We start from the raw sequence: 19,011 nt of genomic DNA, 5'->3' as shown, positions 1-19,011 counted from the left end.
TGATTCTACTGAACATTTGTCAGTGGGTTTTTTTTTTTTGAATAGGCGTATTCATTTTGTAAGGTTATATTGATTTTGAACACTTAAAATTTTGTGGCACTGGATTCAGGATAACTGTACAGCAACTGAAACACTCACTGTAAAGAATTGCCAGCTGAAGATATAAGTCAACAGGTAACAGCACATATATAAACCAGTTTGTATTACAGTGTCTGGTTTGGATAAGCAATAGTCTTGCTGCCCATCCATTACTTTCATATAATAGGTCTTGGGAAAAAAGATTTAAGAAGGGCTTTCAAGGACAGAGCTTTGGCTTTGGTGGGACTAAATGTTAAGGAAAATAAAGGAAAAAGAATGGAGGTGCTGAGCTTTTGAACAGATTGTAGAGACTGGTACTGTGTGTGGTACAGAAACAGAAAATCTTCCAGAAAAGACAAAAAATTGTGTAGATTTTTCTGCTGCAATAGGTAAACTGGAGCAAGTTCGAGGAATGCAGATTGAAGTGGCAAAAGTAAATTGCTGAAACATTATCTCTGCTGGGGCATTCTGAACAAATAGGACTGAGATTTTATTTAATTCAAGGAAATTAAGTACATTGCATCTCTTCTGGAGTTTTAATTACTGGAGTCCCTGCTGTTCCTGTGTGAGCTGCAGGTCATCACACAGTTTGTCTTAGCAGTCTGCACTTGTTTCCACTGGTGTTGGAATGAGTCATGTCCATGGTGCTGTGCAGCTGTAGGCAGAAGGGCGGAATGCCCTTAGGAATGCAGCAGAAGTGCGTGTGTGAAGCAGAAGCTGCTGGGGGATAAAATCAGTGGATCTTTTGCTCTAGTTTGCAGTACAAATAAAATCAGTCTGTGCTGCATACACTGAAACACGCCATATCCAGCATGCTCTGACTTGCACCTTCATACTTAAGCAGTGTGTATTTCAAAGATGTACAGAGATGGAGAGATTTCAGAGACACAAACTGAAGAAGGCATATGATTCATCTGGTCATTTTACAGCAATTCTGTCTGTGTTAGCAGCTGTGCAATGGCTTGGTACATTTTCAGGGTCTCAGGCCCCCTTTGAGCCTCTGTTGTCTTTACTCAGATTTGGCATTGGCGCCACTGGTGTTGGAACTATTGAGAAGATGGTTCTCATGATTTCTCCTTCAATGGGGTAGAAAGGAGATGCTTTTGAAAATGTCCCCAGGAAAAGTCACTTTAAAATAAATGGACAAATATATTTTCATATATCAGTTACTGGCAATGTGTCCCAATGTTCTTCCCACGGGTACAGTTATAAAAGTGTGAAGTAGCACAAAGCTGACTCAGGGCCAATCAGAAGTTTCTACCACTGTAAGAATATTTATATGGGAGTTGAATGATAGGGAGGATTTGGGCAACTTGATGATACTGTTGTGTCTGTACTTAAATTTTGTTAAAGTTATCCCAGCTAATTTATAATTGTAGCTGATTGCTTTGTGAGGATGCCAAGGGCCTGGAAAATGCAGATGCTTCATATGGCTTGGTGTGTAAAGGCCTGCAGGATTTTTTATAGCACCAAGAATGAGAGGAGGTGATGTACACTGTTAGAAAGGCTGAGGTTTTCATAGACTCAGACAGCTAAAGATTACAGTATATCTGCTTAAAGATTTTTTTATTGAAGCAGTCCTATAGAGAACTATTGGACAAACTGCTGAGTAAAAAACAGATGATGTCTGCATTACTGAGATTCTGGCTCTTCTCTAGCACTCACTGAACTGAATAATGGATATTTGGATTGAAAGCCAGGATTCAGCTTTTCAATTCCAGCATTGATTGTGAGTATGTAAGAATTTTATCAAATATTTTAGAAGAGTGGCTAGTTACCAGGATGTTAAGGTTTTCTTTGCCCTGTTTTCATGTTTGGTTGCTCATTGTCTTCAAATCCATGCAGGATTTGAAACTGGCAGTGTGACAGTGTTTAGTTTGCCATACCAGAAGTATGATTCAAGTTGCTTACAGTGATTTTTTTTTTCCTTCATTTTAGCTAGTGACTGTTCATGGTGACAACTTCAAAAGGGCTTTTTCTTAATCTTTTCATTCTCCCCACACATTTGGTTATTGTTCAGATGTGTTGGGAAGAAGAGAAATAGCATCCAATAACAGCTGAATTCCATTCCTTTTTCTCCTCTCAGCTCCAGTTATATTTTGAAGGGGTCCTCATACAATGATTATTCCTATTTTCTGGGAAGTTATATTGTTTCTCATAGTGGTCAAATGTATCACTACTTGCTCACAGACAGTCAAAGCCAACCAGTATGACCCCAAACTCTTCATTGTTGCATCAAATGTTTCTGTGGGGAGAAGAAGAGGGGGAAGCCTTGTTTTCTTGCCTTCATCCCTTTCTGGGTTTGCTGAAGCACCCCACTTGTTTGCAAGCTCTGTGTATTTTCTTGGCTGTAACAACAAGAAACCCATACATGAAAAAAAGCACATAAGAATCTTGATAAGAATCTTGAAACTGGAGTGAAAAGAAATTGAGATAATTTCCAAGAACGACCATGGACAGATTAAAGTATGTCTGCGAGATCAGCCAGCGTTGAAAAAGGGGTTGTCAGATGTCAGTCTCTAGAGAGAATGGGTTTCTGGCTAGGAAAAGCCTCAGAATCATGAGGGCTAAGATTCTGGTCAGATATTACTGGAGGAGTGTTTTTGCTTCCAGAGTTTCCACACAGACCTTGTGTGTGTGGAGGAGGTAACAGAGGATTTACAGTACTCAGGAGAATGCCTTAATTGCACGTAGCAAGTCAGGTGCTTTTTTTCTTCTTTTTTGTTCCTATGATTAAAAACATGCTGGAAAGGAATTTTGCTTTGTCACGAAATGAGGTGATAGCAAGAGGCAGCAGCAATAGCAATACCCAAAATAGATGTGGGAGTCTGTTTGCATCCCTCTCTTAAGTTCCTTTCTGTGGCAGAATGGGTAAAGAGCACGAAGCCAATACTGTGGGTCCTACTGTATACTTACCTCAGCTTGAGGTCTTCTGAAGACTTCTCTGTTCCAGGGATATCATTCTGTAATAAATAGTCTTTTTATCTGAGTGAAAGTAGGTCTTATCTGATTATTAGGAAACCAAAATGCATAATAAAATCCAATAATAATAAAATTGTGAGCCCACAGTTTACATGGGACTGGTTTGACTTATGTGCAGACTCTAATAGATAAATGCTGTAGGTAAACAGGTGCAAATGAATACAGCTGTAAAGTCAAGCTTTTTATGAAGACAAACATTAGCATTATTTGAAAGGTAATAAAATCTGATGAAAGATAAGAAAATATTATTGAAACCAACCTTCAGTTAAATTGATTCTGAGAGATGGCAGAACCTGCTACTCTCTTTCATCTGCTCTGTTAATCACTTGAAAGTATTAATTTTTTTTCTACAGATCTTCTAATATAGTAAGTGAGAATGTGGGTTCATAATTTTTTAAGATTCTTTGACAGAGAAAATGGAAAAAAAACCCCATATCTTATATTTTTCTTAACTTCATGACAACATAGATGTCCTTCCCTGGTAGCCCATGGCATAAAGAAACATCACTGCTAACAGAGAGCTGAGATTCAGGAGTTAGTTTTATTTGGCTGCCTTCTAGTTATTTGGGCTAACTGCTTAATCTGGTTTTCTGTATGTAATGTGATAGTATTGAGGGGGAGTCAGATGACAGGAAAATGCAGTAGTTAATCTTTACTATTAGTTACTGCACATCAATGGAAGTTACCATTCCTTGAAAATAACTTCAAAAAGTTTGCACAAAGATGAACAAGGGAAGATGGGGGAAAGGGAGTAGATCAGCTTAGAGATGGGTATCTGAGATGAACAGTGCTCCAACATAAACATCTTTCTGTATGACTCAGGATGAATGACAGGGTTTTGTACATTTTGTTGTGGGTCTGCTTACCAGATAAAATACTACAGTTCTTGTGCAGATACTTGTTACACCATCCTTTCCCAAAGCCAAACATTTTCAAAGCACTTCTGTCAAGTGGATGCTGAAAGGAATGCAGGTCACTACTTCCTCTGCTCTCCTCTGGATGTCCTGCTTTATATACCAGTAAATAAACTGTTTTGTCTTGAAGCTGTTCTACCTCTTTCATTTTGCTTTGGCTTGATCTGTCCTAGAGAACATTTGCCTGGTGGCAGAAGGTGGAAGGGAGCAGTGGAGTCAGTAGGAAGGCTGGTCTGCAGGAGTGCAGACATAACAAGACATTTTTGCTGCCAGAGTAAGCGGGTTTGTTCTTTCAGAGTGTGTTGCATATGCTCTGCTGGTAGACCCTTTGTCCTGAACGATTCCAAGGCAAGTGAAGGACTAAACTGAAAAATTTTTCAGTAGCATTTGGTACTAGGACAACTTCCCACAGATCATTTGAATGTGAGAAGAAATCAGGCGTGCTTAATGACTTTGCTGAACTGATTAAAAATGGTATTATTTTTCCCAATCAAATTGAAAAGTATTGAGAAGAAAAACATTGCTTCTGTTTCAAAGCTTTCTTTTCCCTCTGTGCCTCACCCCTGTGTTCTCTGCTATGCTTGTACATGTTTTATGCTCATACAGTTATCAAGCTGATCCTTCTTTGTATATTGCATAGGACAAAGTTTCCAATGGTCCAAATTCTATTTCCAGCTTTTTATTCTTTAAAACATCAGCTGAGAATGTAATTTGACCCTTGATAAATAGTGAGGTAATATGAAACAGCAACACATGATACAGCCTGAACAGTTGAGTGCCATCATTTTATGGGGAAGACTCAGTATTCTGGTATTATTATGGATTAAAAACTGTTAGGGAACCAGACTAAAAATTGAGTGTTAAATAATAACATAGTTTCAGATTATATGCAGTTACATTCCAAACAACATAGGTAATTCAGAGACTGTTTTCAGGATTGATTAATTCCAGTGTAACCCAAATTCTACATTTTTGAAGCTGCTTATTGGGTTTCTAGTGTTCCATCTTTTTGCAACAGCTACCACCAAAAAGGATCCTGTTTCTAAATTTATAGAGATCTGTTGTCCATGTGGCAAACTTGATTGCTGTGACAAGTGCCTGATCCCTCTCTAAGTTTGCATGGTTTTCATTGTTTCATGTTTGTAGTTAAGGGCAGTACCACATTTGTCATCCCAGCGTCTTAGAAAACATCCAGTCATGTACTGCAAACTCTGTTCATCTGCTAGTTCTGAAATAAAAACAAATATACAAAATGCTTTGAAATAGAAATAAAAATAAACATATATTTTATGGAAAGAGTTGTAACAGAGCAAGGCTCTTCAGTTAGGCTTCTGTGCCCTTTGCCATCTGTCTGTATAGAAAACCTATGATGAGACTTTTATTTTTAGATTAGGGCAATGACTTGATTATCTGATGTTCAAATAATTGTGATGCTGAAATTATGATTATTTTGGAAAGTTCTTTTTATATAAAGAAAGTGAATGTAGTACTTTCTACTTCCTGTGAGTAGTGCCCTCCCAGTGCTATCAGAGGCAGTAGCTTAAATGGGAAAACATAAAAGCAAAGAAATAAATTCAAAAGCCATTTGGAGAGCTCTCTTTTAAAATTATTTCAGATATTTTAGGTGGCAAGTAAGTATTCCAGCCATCTGTTGAAATGTCAAGATTTTTTTTCATTTCCTTAAAATTGTGTAATTGACTTTATTTCTCAAATTAAGTACTATTGGCTCCACTACATGTCCTTCTAGAAGAAACCAGTGATTTTTATGTTTGTTAAAAATGAGATAGCATAGGCTATACAGCTTTAACACACATGTTTCAACAAGATTTTAATGTGACCTAGTAGCATATTGCTCCTATTAATGAATCTCTTCAAGTATGATGTTATATTTGGACTTACTGTTTTTTTCTTTGTTGTTTCTGTCTGTCCTTCTCTCCTGGCACCACTTCCTTACAGAGATCCGAATGTTCTGGATCCTACGTTGGAATATGTTAAGGTAAGGTACTGTTTCTTACCCTCAAAATATTTTATTTGGTCTATACCCAGCTCGGATAGAGCATTTCCAGTTATTTGTAGGTAAATAGTGCAGCTGTCTTTTGGTATAGAGAAGCTAAATATGAATGTCAGACTGGTTTCTTACAACTTCAGTGAAATACTTGTGGGAGTTGTACTTTGGGTGGAGGTCCCCTTTTTTATGGGGCTTCTTTGCAGTTATATGGTGACAGCCTGAATTCTTGCTTTGGTTAAAAGAAGATTAAAAGAAGTTGTATTTTTTCTTATGGACTTCTGGGGAAGTAAAGAAACACATCTGAAGATATAATAAAAGTGTAAATTTTAGGTTTACAGTTTTAGCACTATACTTACTAAAATTACAGGTAAAAATTCACTTCTGGTCCAAGAAGTGGCTGCCACAAGAGACTGTCAGCTGCTGGATTTCTGCACTAGTTAATCTTTACTATTAGTTACTGCACATCAATGAAAGTTACCATTCCTTGAAATGGTAGTTCAGTGTTGGGAGGTCCCTGGCCTCAGTCCCAGCCTGAAGTTGGGATATGGTAGGGAAGAGAAGGTCAAAAGCCTTCTCAAGAGCACTGTGGAAGAGGGGATGCCAGAGGCAATGAAGTGGTGGCCATGTTAATTGCTGTATTTAATTTACTGTCTCGCACTGTGCTGTACTGAGTATGCTGTTACAGTTTTAATAATGTGACTGAGTGGAAGGCAGAGGTATCATGTGCCAGTTCATCAATATGTGTCTTGTCTTGTTTCAGCAAGTTCTGTATTATAAGTGTGGTTTCTGGTCTTTTCAACTTCCCTGGTAGAAGCTTGTCTTGGACTCTTGTCAATAGCAGTGGTGCTAAGCTTAGTTATTAAAACTTTGATGTTGAGGAGGAAAGCCTGGGGAAAAGAGACTTATGAGGGAGAACACAAGGGTTACCAATCCCTTCTCTTCCCCTTCCTTTTTCATTTTTTCCTGTCTATATCCTTACCTTTAGTGAACTTTGAGTTTGGATCCTAGTTCAGTGGTTTTATTAACAGGAATTCTAGACAAGAAATCTCGAACTACAACTTTGAAAAAACATGCAGAAATTGCTTTCTTATAAATATCACTCCCCAAAACATTCTTTTGTCTGTAAATTCTGGGTTGCTAATAAAACTGCTTCTAAAAATGTGTTCTTACACAGAAATCAGTCATTCATAAATAAAGGAGATCTCTCATCAGTTGCCTCTAACTTTTTTTTTATCGGTTAACCTTAACTGTAAAAATTGTGGGTGAATTCAGACCACCAGGATCTTGGACTCCCTTTGTTGGCTTCAGTTTTAGCAAGTATATGTTCAGTGTTTTCTGTAACTTACCATAATGTAACTATTATATTAATGTTGATAAATTTTCCAGGCCCTCAAATACATTATGGTGGCAGGTATAAACTGCTGAACACTAACCTTCTCAAGAAGAAAAACTAGATTTCTGCAGCATGTTTATACCACCATTGCCATTTGCACAAGTCTCTTTGGTGTGTAATCTGTTCTTGTGTAGTTTGAGCTAGCAGGTAGGCTTTGGCAGATGTTGCTTAAGTGGTAAAAAAATACCTTAAAATGGAAAAGAGAGAGTGAGAGAAGAGGGAGTAAACAGCAAGAGCACTTTTGGGAGTTGTATTTTGCTGGTTCAGAATATGAAAGTTCTGAGCACATTTGTATTTTCTAGTGCGCAGGAAAATATAGTTAGTGTTGTCTCTCAACAGAGAAGTGTTGATTTACTGAATGAAAACACATATAAACTTGAGTATGAGGCATGTGTGATGTATCACTCATATAAAAAACCTCACACTGGAACTAATTGTACATGGTTATTGTGAAGTCTTGATACTGATTCTTGTTTCTCTCGTGTTGCTATTCAGGCTGGAAAGAGAAGAGAGACTTTGGATTAATTTGCCTTGAAAGAATTACATTATCGTGAAAGTAAGACGTGGCACGAATTTAAGTTGTGTTAGGGTAGTTTGGCTGCTGGCAATTCTACCCGAGAGTTACAGTCAGTCCCAAGCAAATTGTACCGTGTAAGGGCCCTGAGGGCACTAATTGTTCTCAGGTGTCCTGGCCAGCCTCACTTGGGATCTCCACCCACAGCCACTGAGCGAGGGCTGCATCAGGCTGGGCCATCAGACCCTGCCTCAGTTGTTCAGAGGGTGTTTCTGCCCCAGTCCTATTTCCAAGTGCTGTGGGGGAAGCCCAGGACAGACTTTATACCTGGCCTGTTGCCTCTCTTGCCTGAGGCTCTCTGGAATGTGATAGGACCTGTTGGTGTCATCGTCCTGCTCACCTTGGTTGGGTCTGGGTGCTGTGGAGCTGCACTTTGCTGTGAGCACATTGCCCACCCTGTGCTCTGTGTTCCCGTGGGGAGCAGCCCCAGTCTTGGTGCCCCTGACACATTAATTGGAGATTGCTGCATTGATAATTCAGATAAGTGCCATTCTCATAACCGATCCACTTTATCAGGCTGCACAGTCATACCTAACCAGATTTAAAAAGCAGTTTTACAGAAAGACCTGGGCACAGAGCAGTGTGCTGGTTTTGGTGGTGTGCTGGTTCACAGTGAGAGGAACGTCATCATCTCTGTTGTGGCCGTAGCGACTACAAGCAGATAGACTGATGGTAAACTTCAGAGCTGAGTGTAGCACTTTGCTTTTTAACAAACCTTTCTTTGCTGAAATCTGGTGACTGAAAGTCGTATAAGTAAATCCTTGTATTCAGAAATACTCTGAACAGAGGAAAGGCAAAATAAATTGGTTTTATTCTGCTCAAGATACAAGACAGAAAATACTGATTATATTTTTTTTTAAGAGAATGTTCTCTATCAATGAACTGTGGTTTCTGATTCTTTAAATCACATTGCTCACAAGTTGCAGTTTACTACATCTTGAATATTGATGTATTCGTTCATTCAGTATATAAAGAGAGCTAATTATGCAAAAGCAAGTTCTAAGGGGGGGATGAAAAATGTACTGATTTGCTGGAGTCTGAGTATACTGAAGTGTCCATATGGCTTCAGCTCTTCCTTTGTATTCACAGTGCTGCTGAAACCATGGTCACAGTTAAATGGCTCTTTCAAAAAAACCCCTTTTATGGTAGAAGTGAAAACAGGCCAGACTGCTTTGAGTCAGGCTGCTACCCAATTCATGAAAGAGATTCAGGGACACAATAGCACGTTGTACATTCTGTGAGATTTTTACAAGTTTTATGAACCAAATAATAGATCCATTGGTAGCCTCTGCAGGTTCTTCCCACACCCTGAGTCTGCACATCCACAGAACAGATTCCTGCAGTAAGGGAGAAAGAATCAAGTGCTGGCAGATTAGAGTGTGTCAGAGAACTTTTTGTGAGTCATTTTGATCAAATTCATGTGAACCAAAGATAGCTTTCTGTCCCGTTCCTTTCACTAGAAATACTTCAGGATCTTTTTATAGAAATCTCTGCTGTAATCATTGAAGCTATATCAGGGTGAAAAGAAAAAAAGAGAGATTTCTCTCCTCCTGTCAGGGAAACCTTTCAAGCATTTCCTCTGGAAATAGTGCTTAATAATTATAGAAATACATACCAGCAGTGAGTTGATAAGTATTATTATGGCCTGAAGTTTTGGAGTTATATTTTGTTCCATTAGTGGAAAAAGTGCAAAATTTATGACTGCCTGCTCAGCATGGTCATGAGGGAAGTTTATATTTAGATTCAGACTGGAAAAAAACTGTTGCTGGTTTAAGGAAGTTCCAGCTGCAGAAAAAGAGTTTCTTGTGGAGTTCTGTTGAAGGATTCTTGTTTGTCTCATCCCCACAGTATTAATTTTTTCCCTATTTTTACTCTTCCTTGATTTTGTTAGAAAGTGAACTGTGATAGAAATTACTGTCATTCATCATGGATTTGGTTAGTGCAACTGAAAATAAAATTCTGATGACATTCCAGGGTGTTATCATTATCTATAGCTTTGCAAAATAGGATAGTATTTAGTGGATTTAATTCAACTTCAGTGAACTTAGATCAAGTTATGAGATTTATTGATGCTGTTTGTGTAGTTAATTGCACAAATTCATCCTATTGTGGATACCAATCCAATATAGGCATGGGTGTTTGACTCTCACAATTCTACTGGCTGAAGAATTTCTGCTATGGTAAGAGGGTGATCAAAAGTAAAGTTTATATGTGTGTATGAACTTTTAGGAAACAATCTGTGTTAGCATGACAAGTAGCCACAGTTTGGGAAATAATTTTTCCTGATGACAGTGAAATTTCCTTGCAAGCAGCCTTTTTTTAGACATGGAAATACATCAGAGAAATCCCCACCTCACTGGAAAACTTGCCAAGTGCAGTGCATTGCTGCTCTGCTGTGTATCACATCCTGCAGAGACTTGCCCGCTGAGATGCGAGCTGGGGCTTGTGAGCAGAACCTTTGTTGGGTTTCTGCCTTGGCTGACAGCATCAAGTAGCAGAGCTGGGAGGAATGCCTGCAGTAAGGCACCACATGATCAGGAGGCTCTTTTTGAGTCTGTAGGGTGGTTTAAGGACTTCTTTTCCACACATGTTGCAGCTGCAGCAAGGACAACTGTATCACAGAAGGTGCAGTTATCAGATGGAATGTGGTTTTTTGAGGAGAGAAGCAGTATGCCCATGTGGCCAACTTGGACTTTACACATCTCTGTCACTACAGATTTGTCATCTGACTCAAAGATCGTCAGTGATGTCAGTAAAGCTTCAGACAGACACATTTCCTCTTTTTTTATGTTTCTCTGCATAGCAGGAACCGAAGCTTCACAAGCATTCCACAGCAGTTGCCTCTTGTATGTAAGCTGTGTGATTCAGGCTTTAAAGATTCTGTTAGAGCCCATCGAATGTCAAATGCATGTCATTTTCAGTCTCGATGAAACCTTCGGTTTGTTCTCGGAGGGTGGTTGCTGGTTGTGCACTGCCCTCTGCTGGAAAAGAAACACTTGAGTGGGTATTTTTATTCCAGTCATGATTATTCAAATCACATTTCATGAAAATTTCCTTGTAACTATCGTGGGAGCCTGACTGTTGGAGCCTGTTGGAAGTTGGTTGCTTTTTCTCAAGAGGCACAGAATCGGAGCGGGGGTGTGGAGGGGTGTGGATTTTTCCCCTCCTCCCTGTCATTAAGTTATAGAAGTAGGTCCTAGAGGGAAGTTGACAATTTTTTTTTTTTTTGGTCAGGATGTCCCTGAGATTGTCAGAATAGATGCTCTGATTTGTCCAAAACTTCCAACAAAAGAGATTCCTTAAGATCTCAAAATAATCAGCTCTACTTCACAAACTAGATTAGTCTAATGATCTTTAAATTGTTATTGTGAGGGGGAAAAAAAATCCTAAATATTCTATTTTGCACATAGAGGTTTGGTTTTGGGGGGTTTTGGGTTTTTTGTTGGTTTTGGGTTTGCTTTTTTGGCCGGGGGGGAGGGGCGGGTTTGGTTTGGGTTTTTTTGATTGGTTTTGTTCCTCTGTCTTCTATTCATAAACTATATTTAATTTTCTAGTGGGATAAGTTTGCACTTTTCAATAAGTTGGATAAAGCATCTTGTCTTTTACTTTTCGTCCTGTTCTGGTGATAGTAAAATTTCAGGTAGTAGAAATATTTTTTTTCAGCCTTATACTAGGCTTTTTTTTTTACCGTGTCTGCTCTTTCTCTACTTAAAAGAGGTAACTACTTCTTAAAGTATATATGATAATTTTTCCTAAAAGCTTTCATCAGCCCAGGAAAAAAATTTTAAAAATACTTAAGGAGTTACATTGTTGGAATTCAGCAGCTTTCAAGTATTTAATTGCCCTGAAATCATGATGGGATTCTTGCCCTGTTCATTTGGAATTAAAGAAAACTTATCCTATTTGATATGATGCATATTATTCATAATTGGTGGTGTAATACAACACCCAAGTTTCAGTATTTTCTAATGTTGAATTTTGTTTGACCAACAGGCTGGTCTCTGAAAATAAGGTTGAGCCAGCAGTTCTGTAATGTATTGGCTGCAAAGTGATGAATAAGATGTAAGCTGTGCTTGTAGTAAATTATGCAGGAAGTATGATTCTGCAGCTCTGCACGACAGTGCACTTTCAGTCTACTGTCCTAGTTCATGTTTCCCTAGAGCAGTGAACCCCGAGTTAGCCTGTTCAGTTAGGAGCTATTTGTTCTTTCCCAGCCTCCAATTCCTGAATGGCCTGGTTAGCTCTAAGATCTGATTTTTCTGTGGTTGGTGGGGTTTGTGGGTTCTCTTGGTTGGTTGAGGTTTTGGGGTTTTGTGGATTAGGGGGGAGGGAAGTTAGTGTACTGTGAGAAGGAATATTTTTTTCTTTGTGAATTATAATCCTTTTATTAATTGAGTCAAGTGGATAGTGGCTTTTTAATTATTCTGGCCTTCATTATTAAGTCTTTTAGCAGTACATTCCCCTCTTCTGATGCTGAAATGGAGTTTAGGGTATTTAGCTTATGGGAACATCTTCTGTAATGCTGAGGGTGCTTTAGTAAATATAAAATGCTTTAATTCTTAAAGCAGCAAGCATCCTCTCTGTGCATGTTAATGGTTAATCTTACACGTTATCCTACCATGGATTTGACCCAGTTAATGTCTGTATTCTACTTCTGCTGTTGTTACTCATTAACTCAAGTGATGTCTGGTCCAGAGTCCTCAAAAACCATTACAGGCACTGATATTTGAGTTGAAAACTATAAAACTACCTTACTCTAATTTCCTTGTTACCAATAGTAACACTGTGGCAAGTAGCTACTTAGTTGAACTTTTCAGTATCTTTGTTAGAGGATCAGTGACTACTATCAGGTCTTATTTACAGATGAGAAACACAAGCTGGAAAGGTCTGAATCTGAAACCTGGGATAGAAGTCATGGGGTACAAAAAACGGGTCTTATTTTATCTCTAGTGATCTTGTGAATCTTATTTTTAAACTAATTACCTGCTTTCTCCACAATATTAATCCCAGTGGCTCTCAAATGCTGAGAGTTACCACAGACTGGTTTGGGTTAGCAGGGACCTCAGAAGATATCTAGTTAGAATCCCCTTCCTTGTGCAGGGGCACCTTTCATTAGACCAGATTTCTCAGGGCCCTGTCTAACCTGGACTTTTGATAATATACCCAAGTCAAAATGTCTGTGTCAGTGAAAGCAAATGTGATACACATGGTGATGTGCATTTACTTTTCAAAGAAAGAGGGGAAAAAAGGGGGGCTGGTTTATAGTTTTTGTCGTTTTGAAGATGGACTAATAGCAAAAGCTGACAGCTGTTTATATTTAACTCCATGCAGCACCTTACTGTTGATCTTTCAGTCTGTAAACTCGTGAGCCACAAGGGGGAGTGAGTATATAATGTGTGGAGAGCAGACGATGATGATGTTTTTCATTAACCATTTTGGGTCCTCTTCCTGATAAAGCCTAGAGAGGTAAAGCTCCTCATCTCTCAGAGCTGTGTTTACAGATAATAATTAGAATAAGGCTGGTCCATTGTGTGTGTCTGTCTTGCCTGTTTTTGGAGACACACTGAGATAGAGTTTAGCCTGCAGAGAGGGCAGCAGGAGGAGCATTGGGGCATTTCAGTTGGGATGTCACCTACTGCTGTGTGCTGTCAAAGGAGCAGGTTGGCCTGATTTTTTTGTATGTCGGGTATTTGTAGAAAATAAACATCTGCACAAATAATGGAGCATAATGTTATGTTGTTTGTCTAGAACACCTAGAGGTCATTTGCCTCCATGTCCTCAAGTCTTTTTGTTAGTAAAACATTGAAAGACTTTTGAAAAGCCAAGCTCTGACAGAGCCCAAGTGACTTGTAAGTCTTCTTTTTGAGCGCTGCACATCCAAAATATACATCCTCTGTATAAAAGGGAAGTATTTTAGGCTATTCAGGAGTTTTGGTTAATTAGCTGGTATTTTAAAGGTGTCTGATTACCCTGGAGAAGTAACACATTTTTTCATCTTTCCATTATATTTAGAATGTATTTAAATCTTACACAAACAAGCACTTTACTCTGGCAGGACTGGGGAGACTTTCAAATACAGAAGTCTGAAGTTAACAATTGTCTTAATACCTTACTTTTATATGCAAGACAGCTCTGGTATGCTGGCCAGCAAAGCTATTTAGACTAATGACATCTAAGTCAGCAGGAAAGAGAAGAAGGTATTACCCATATTAAACTGTGAACTAATTCTGAAAGAAAAGGAAATTCATGCCTTTTCATAATTTTTTCCCCAGTCCAAGGAACAAATTGTAGGAATAATAGGTGGGACTTTACAAAATTATTTCATGTTTATATGTGGGTTGGCAGGCAGTAGGGTGGAGTTCAAGAACACTTATGCTAGTTTTTGGTAGGCTCAATTAAACCTGCTGGTGGATTCATCATAGGGGGGTGTCTAGCAGAAAAGACAGACCTGCTGCCAGATCAAATTTTTTCAAAGTAATCTTTTATTACTAAAACACAGGAATCTCAAAGGCATTTGTATGTCTTAAAGTAAAAATTAACCTAGACTTAGTAGGAAGCTCATAAGCAGGTTGGGCACTTATTTCTTGTACCTGCAGACCTGGTTTTTTTATACAAGGCAGATTTTCAAAGAGATTTATTCAAGCAGCAGTGTAAACTAAATAGATGCAAATTCTGTTTTCTCACTATTCCTGTACAACTGCAGCGTATTTCTGAGACTGCCTCACAGAACCACGATAGAAAGGAGGAAGAAATTAAGCTGACCTCTCCCACACCACACCTTGCAATGCAAACAAGGGTAATTACAGCTGCAGCTCAATCTGTTGGTTTATGATCAGAAGCTGCACCAACAGCAGCATGCAGGAAGTGAGGTTATCTCAGAGAACATGAAAGAGTCAGTTCTGTTAAGAATTGAGACAGGAATGGTAGGACATGAGATGGGAGATGGGACTTTATGTGCCCGTAGACATTTGAGTTAGGAACAGATAAAAAGCCTTCTGACAGTGTTGTCATCCCCTTTCTTCCACTTATTCTACACTTTATTAAGTGTTCAGCTGTGAAGTTGGGCACTACCTGTATCTGCAGGCATCTGCCCCCAGAGCTTTGTTAGAGGCAATGTGCCATATCTGCAGGACTTACTGCTAAAACTTACTGGGAGTGGGCATTGTGAAAATGCTTGCGTGGACAAATTCAGTTGTCCCCCGTTTCCTGACTTTTTCTTACAGTATAAAGAACAAACAACTAGTTATGGCAAGAAATCTTACGTATTAAATGAAAAATGTTTCAGTGAAGATTTAAGTTACTTAATTTTCTTTGGGTTTTTTCTTTCAGATTTTATTCCTGTTGTACTTTACTCCAACCCCAGAGCTGCCATTTTGTAGCCATAGGCCCTCAGACCATAGGTCATGCCCCGTGTAATGGGGACGTGTCCGTGGGACGTCACTCGTTCAGCAGCAGTGCTCAGGGCTGGATCTAATCAGATTTGTGCTCTTGACCCTTGTACAGTGCTTCTTTCATTTACAGCTGGCTTCCTGCCTGCATTGTTTACTTCCATTTAGTGCAGTGAAATGTAAAGCATTACATGTGTTTCACTGAATATCGTTAGGCTGATTTGAATGCTTAAATGAATAGAGCATTGCAAAGCAAAGTGGCTAGCCAACAATTCCCTCATCTAATTTAGTCTGAAATTATTTCCCTTTCTCTAATATGAAATCACAAATCATCATGATTCTTTCTGTGTGTGAATTCTAAGCACTCCCATGACCATGACTGATATTTGGTTCAAAATAACCTCTTGTAGCTCTGGAGACTGTTTTGGTAACTTCAGGCTGCTTGTGAGTTTTCAAGCATTTATATTCTCAAGGAGTGTGGTTGCTTTACTTGAGCCACTTAAAATCTTGAAGCCACTTTGGTTTTTTTCTTGTTTGACCAGTACAATTAAAGCAGCCTAAGAAGATTGCCCATGAGCAGGTTCACACTATCCTGTGTGAGCACCTCAAACTCCTGCATATGCAATGTGCTGTGAGCAAACTGGACCCAGTTTTGGTGTGTCAAGGGAACACTGGGTAATTTAAACTAGACCATGAAACTATCCTAAATAACTTCAGAGGCTTTGTAATAACAGATGGGGTTAGCAGAGACTCCCTAATTTCTGTTCCTAGTGGGCTATTAGGAGCTCAACACAGAATATATCTTCAAGTGTCCTTGAACTCATGTGGCCATGGATTTTATGAACTTAAAAATCCTTTCTTATTAAGATTGGTTATCAAAGTTATGAAACATAATTTAGCCAGCCATCCACAGAAACAATGAAGGGATTATCAGATAATTTAAGGTTCTAGGAAGAATCTTTGAAAACAAAGAAATAAACCTGATTGTTGACCTTTTGGTGCTGGAGAACATTTAAAATACATCAGTAGATGACTTAGCAAAAAGGATTGTATTTGATGTTTCTGAGGTACAATAAAGAGGTTTCTTTCTCATGTGCAGAGTCCAAGAACCCAAAGTACCAGCAAAAAATGGAAGGCCAGGGGAGGGAATATGTGACTAAGCCATCCTTTGTTTCTCTGAGTCAATATTTAAAAATGTAAATCCTTACCTATGTATGAAACATGACTGGAGCAGCCTGGAGGCTGCCCTCAGTCACGATAGCCATCAGTGCAGCACACACCATAGCATCACCCAGAGGTTTCTCACGTACTCTTTGAGATCCCTTCCAGTAATATTGATTTTCATTCTCACGTACTCTTTGAGATCCCTTCCAGTAATATTGATTTTCACACTGCTGTATCGCAGTGTCTTGCAAAGGTTGTCATCCGCTCATTGAGCTATCTGGGCAGAAGTCATACTAACCTTAATAAAAAGAAAAATCCCATTAGTTTATTTTTTAAAACATTTAAAATTTACTATTTCAATAAAGTATCCTTTTTCCTATCAGTTACACTGTTGATAAAAAGCATCAGCAGCTGCTGTATGAAATTGTACAGTATTCGTTTTTAAGGTTCATTATTTCTGGCATTCTCTGAACATACATAATTTTTGATTCTTTATTTCATTGCAGACAGGAAATAAGGAACTGGCAGTTTCCATTTCTATCAGACCTGCCGCTCCAGTCCTCCTTTTTTTGAAAAACTGGGGGGTTTTATTCTTGATGATGGATGAGAACCTTTGTTCAAATTTCAATTTAGGTTTACACATTGATAAATCATAGTATTCCTGTCCTTTTTTTCCCCAACCCCATAGAGGACTCCTTTTTGGAACTTCTAACTCTTTTCAGAGCAGAAGTGATCCACTGTATTTGCTCTGCTAAGTCAGCTGTTTCTGCTGCCAAAATAGCTGTCATCCTCATAGCCCTTCTTGTCACCTACTGTCACCTATAGTTTCTGTTCATGGTCCTGCAAATGAAACTTTAGTGTGTGATATTAATACCGTCTTGCCAGCATTGTAAAGCAAAAACACCTTGACTGACGTCTTCAATTTCATTTCCCTTTTTATCATCCCTCCCTCCTGCCCTTCCAGTTTTAAAATTGGATTAGGGTGTTATTATGAGAATTTTTTATTACTATTCTTTAAAAATACAATCCTTTATGAGATGTCCTGCCACAGGACCAGAAATTGTCAGTCAAGAAACCGGCATCACAGTTGAGGCTTTTTTGTTTGATGTTTTGCAGGGCATCTTTTAACCTTTTCTTCTCTGGCTACCTGCTAAAAGCAATCCTGAGGAGTCCCTCAAAGTGGAAAAATAACTCAAAGTAAATTAAATTACTCTGCAGCACAGTGCAGAAAGAAAAGGAGGTTACTTTCATATTCCTGTTATATTATCTACTCATTCATTGTTTGAGTTTGTTATAAAGTACTTTTCAGCAGGACTTCATCTTCAAAGTCAGTATTTTCAGCTTCTTTCCTGGCCAATCTTTTAACTTTTTTCTTGCCAGCTTTATTACTTTGCAGTCCATTTAATGTTCTCTTACTTTATTCCTACGTTGTTTTCCTTTTCTCAGAAGAGTCTCTGGCATAACATCTCCTACACATGGCCAAGTAGTCTGGGCTTGGTGCTTCACCTGGTGGTAGGTACCTGCAAACCTTCCATGATCTCATGGGTGAGAGAACTTAACAAGGAACTGGAAGTGTGATGTATAATCAACACTGAGGTTTCCTCTTCTTTTCAAGTAGGCACTCCATCCCATTTTCCTTGAAAGGCAGTGCACGTTTTATGTCTTTTCTCAGTGCTGCTGCTTGGTTTGTGCATCAGTTCCAATTGCTGGATGCAGGCACTGAGGGCATTTCCCATTGTTCAGTCAGTGTGGGATGGAAGTACTCTGTTATTAGGTGAGAGGTACCTTGCAAGTAATACCTGAGGCCACCAATAAGTGTTTAATATCTGTCCTCCTAATTATGTCATATACTTGTAATTGATGAAAAAGACAAGTAACTATTCATTTTAACCACTCCTTGGGATTAATTTATTCCTAGTCCAAGATCTGAAATATCAGTGATTTCCATAATTTTTGGTACCACCCAAGTAATAATCGATTGATCTCTTCAAAGTTTCTAATCCTTAAGTGTGACAGGCTGTCTTGTACTCCTCAGTCCAGTCCCTTTGGTTTCCTTTCACCAGATCTGTTAATCAGGCTGCTATGGAGGTGATGTCCTGTCTCTTACAGTTGTAATTACCCATGTTGTTTGCCTCTTTTTTGCCCGGGATCTTGAGAGAGCCTTGTGGTATGTCAGGCAGATTCCTCGCTGATGAGCAGTTTGCTCACTAGTCAGTAAGCTATGGACTGTGCTGTCCAAGAGAATGGAATCACAGGCATAAATTAAGCTGCTGCTTTTTATTTTGTTGTGGTGCTTATTTTTACTTTGACAAATCAGACATGTTCATGAATTCAGTTCTTTCTTTCTCAAGCAGTTTGTGCAATGCCATGGGACTATCACCAAGATAAAGCTGTCCACTGAGAGTTTTAAATACTGAAGATACTTTAGTTACCTGACAATGACACTGACAATGTTTACAGGGTTGGTTTCTTGCTATTTTTGTCGAGGACTGTCTGCCAGAAGCTTCCTA

At 38.8% G+C, this 19,011-nt stretch overlaps 1 protein-coding gene across 5 annotated transcripts in view; it reads left to right on the top strand.

Annotated features, from left to right (window-relative positions):
* Positions 1-19,011, top strand: part of BCAR3 (BCAR3 adaptor protein, NSP family member) — an 81,761-nt gene that overhangs the window by 40,352 nt on the left and 22,398 nt on the right. For all 5 annotated transcript variants that reach the window (XM_059854254.1, XM_059854255.1, XM_059854257.1 and 2 more), the window contains one exon: positions 5,931-5,970. In XM_059854254.1, coding sequence (XP_059710237.1) covers positions 5,931-5,970 — 40 coding nt within the window. The remainder of the gene's footprint in view (positions 1-5,930; positions 5,971-19,011) is intronic.

The sequence above is a fragment of the Haemorhous mexicanus genome, chromosome 9 (assembly GCF_027477595.1).
Source record: "Haemorhous mexicanus isolate bHaeMex1 chromosome 9, bHaeMex1.pri, whole genome shotgun sequence".
Taxonomy (NCBI): domain Eukaryota; kingdom Metazoa; phylum Chordata; class Aves; order Passeriformes; family Fringillidae; genus Haemorhous; species Haemorhous mexicanus.
The sequence above is the reverse complement of the archived record's forward strand: the minus strand, read 5'-3'. Positions and strand labels throughout refer to the sequence as shown.